Genomic DNA, 1,851 nt, shown 5'->3' on the forward strand with positions numbered 1-1,851 from the left:
CTACGACTTCGCACGCGTGGCCACGGCTCTCGTGTTGGACGGCGTCGATGCGGACGCCTTCAACGGCGACGCGGGCGCGATCGAGGTGTTCAAGGTCTCCATCTCCAACACGCTGACCGACGTCCCGGAAGAGTCGATATCGGGCGTCGCGGCGCGCGACTACGAGAATCGCCGTCTCGTCGCCATCGAGGGCCGTCGCCGACTGAGCGACGCGACAGAAATCAGCTTCGAGCTCGAGGTGGCCGGCGATGGCTCGTCGGCCGTTTCCGAGCTCAATTCGGCCGTGGAGGACGGGAGCTACGCCACGGCGCTGGCCGCGGCCATCGAGAGCGGATCCGGATCTGCCCTCGAATCGGCCACGGTGAACACGGAGGCGTCGCTCCTGACAACAGCCTCGTCGACCGTCACCCTCGGCGCGTACACGTCGTCGCCTACGGCGACCTTGTCGCCGCCGACGCCGACGCCGACGCCGTTGCCGACGCCGCGGCCGACGCCGTCGCCGACGCCGCGGCCGACGCCCGCTCCTACGGACTCGCCGTCGACGAGCTCGCCGACGCGCGCGCCCACCTCAGTGCTCGCGACGCGCCGTCCTTCGACGGCCGCGCCGTCGGATCGCCCGACGCCCCGCCCGACGGTGCCGTCGACGTGCCTCGTGCCGCACCCGGCCTACGTCGGCGACGGCGCCTGCGACCCGGGCGCCTACAACAGCGAGGCCTGCGGCTACGACGGCGGCGACTGCTGCGAATCGACCTGCGAGGACGGCCCCGTCCACGCGTGCGGACGAACGGCCTACGCGTGCCTCGATCCGGCGGCCGTCGAGTTCGTCCCGACGACCCCTTCGCCGACGCCGGCGCCGAGCGCGAAGCCGACGCCCGCGCCGAGCCCGCGGCCGGGAAGCCCGACCGCGTCTCCCACGACCGCGGCGCCCGCGCCCGCGCCGAGTGGCGCGCCCTCGCGGGCCCCGACGGCGCTCGCCTGCGAGGCGGGCGCCTCGATCTACAGCCTCGAAATGTTCGATTCCGGCCTCGACGGCTGGACCGACGCCTTCTTCTCGCTCTACTCCGAAAGCGGGGACCGCGTCTTCCACGCGACGCTCGACGCCGGAGCGACCGGGACGGAGCGCTTCTGCCTCGCCGACGGCTGCCTCGCGGCATCGGTGAACGGCGACGGCCTCTTCCCGGAGGAGGTCTCCTGGACGCTCGGCGACGTGACCGGTGGTGCTCCGACAGAAATGTCCATGCTATTCTCCGGCGGAGACGTCCAGGAGTCGTGCTCCACGGAGCTGCCCACGCGCGCTCCCTCGTCCGAGCGGTCGCTCACGCCGGCGCCGACGACGACGACACTCGCTCCGACGAGTCTCGCGCCCTCGCTCCAGCCGACGGCGAGCGCGGCGCCGACGGTCGTCGCGTCTCCCGCGCCGACGTCGGTACCCGCGACGAGCCCCGCCTACTGCCGCCTCCAAAGCACGGAGGCCTGCTGGGGCAACACGCACCGCTTCCGAGAAAGTCGCCTCGGGTCTCTGGACACGGCCCTCGACGCGGCGTTCGCGTTCGAGGACGTCGACGGCGACGGCGACGTAGACGCCGTCGTCGCGACGGACGGGTCGATGTTCTACCTCCGGAACGACGGCGGCGAGTTCGTGTGGAAGCCCTTGGAGGAGATGCGCGTCGGGGCGAGGACGCGCCCGGCACTCGGAGACGTCGACGGAGACGCGGACGTGGATCTCGTGTTGGGCACCGCCGCGGGCCGGATCGACTACCTCGAAAACGCGCGAGGTAAATTCGTCAACATGACGGGACGCGCGAACCCGTTCGCCAGCGTCGACGTTGCTGGAAATCATCCAGCTTTGGT

General features: G+C 71.6%; 1 protein-coding gene across 1 annotated transcript in view; it reads left to right on the forward strand.

Moving 5' to 3' along the window:
• AURANDRAFT_68508 (hypothetical protein) overlaps positions 1–1,775 on the forward strand; it is a gene marked incomplete at both ends in the record, with an annotated part of 11,867 nt that extends 10,092 nt beyond the window's left edge. Inside the window, one exon of the mRNA XM_009044202.1 lies at positions 573–1,775. Coding sequence (XP_009042450.1) covers positions 573–1,775 — 1,203 coding nt within the window. The remainder of the gene's footprint in view (positions 1–572) is intronic.
• Positions 1,776–1,851: the final 76 nt, after the last annotated feature.

Source organism: Aureococcus anophagefferens (genome assembly GCF_000186865.1).
Source record: "Aureococcus anophagefferens unplaced genomic scaffold AURANscaffold_183, whole genome shotgun sequence".
NCBI classification, from domain to species: Eukaryota; class Pelagophyceae; order Pelagomonadales; family Pelagomonadaceae; genus Aureococcus; species Aureococcus anophagefferens.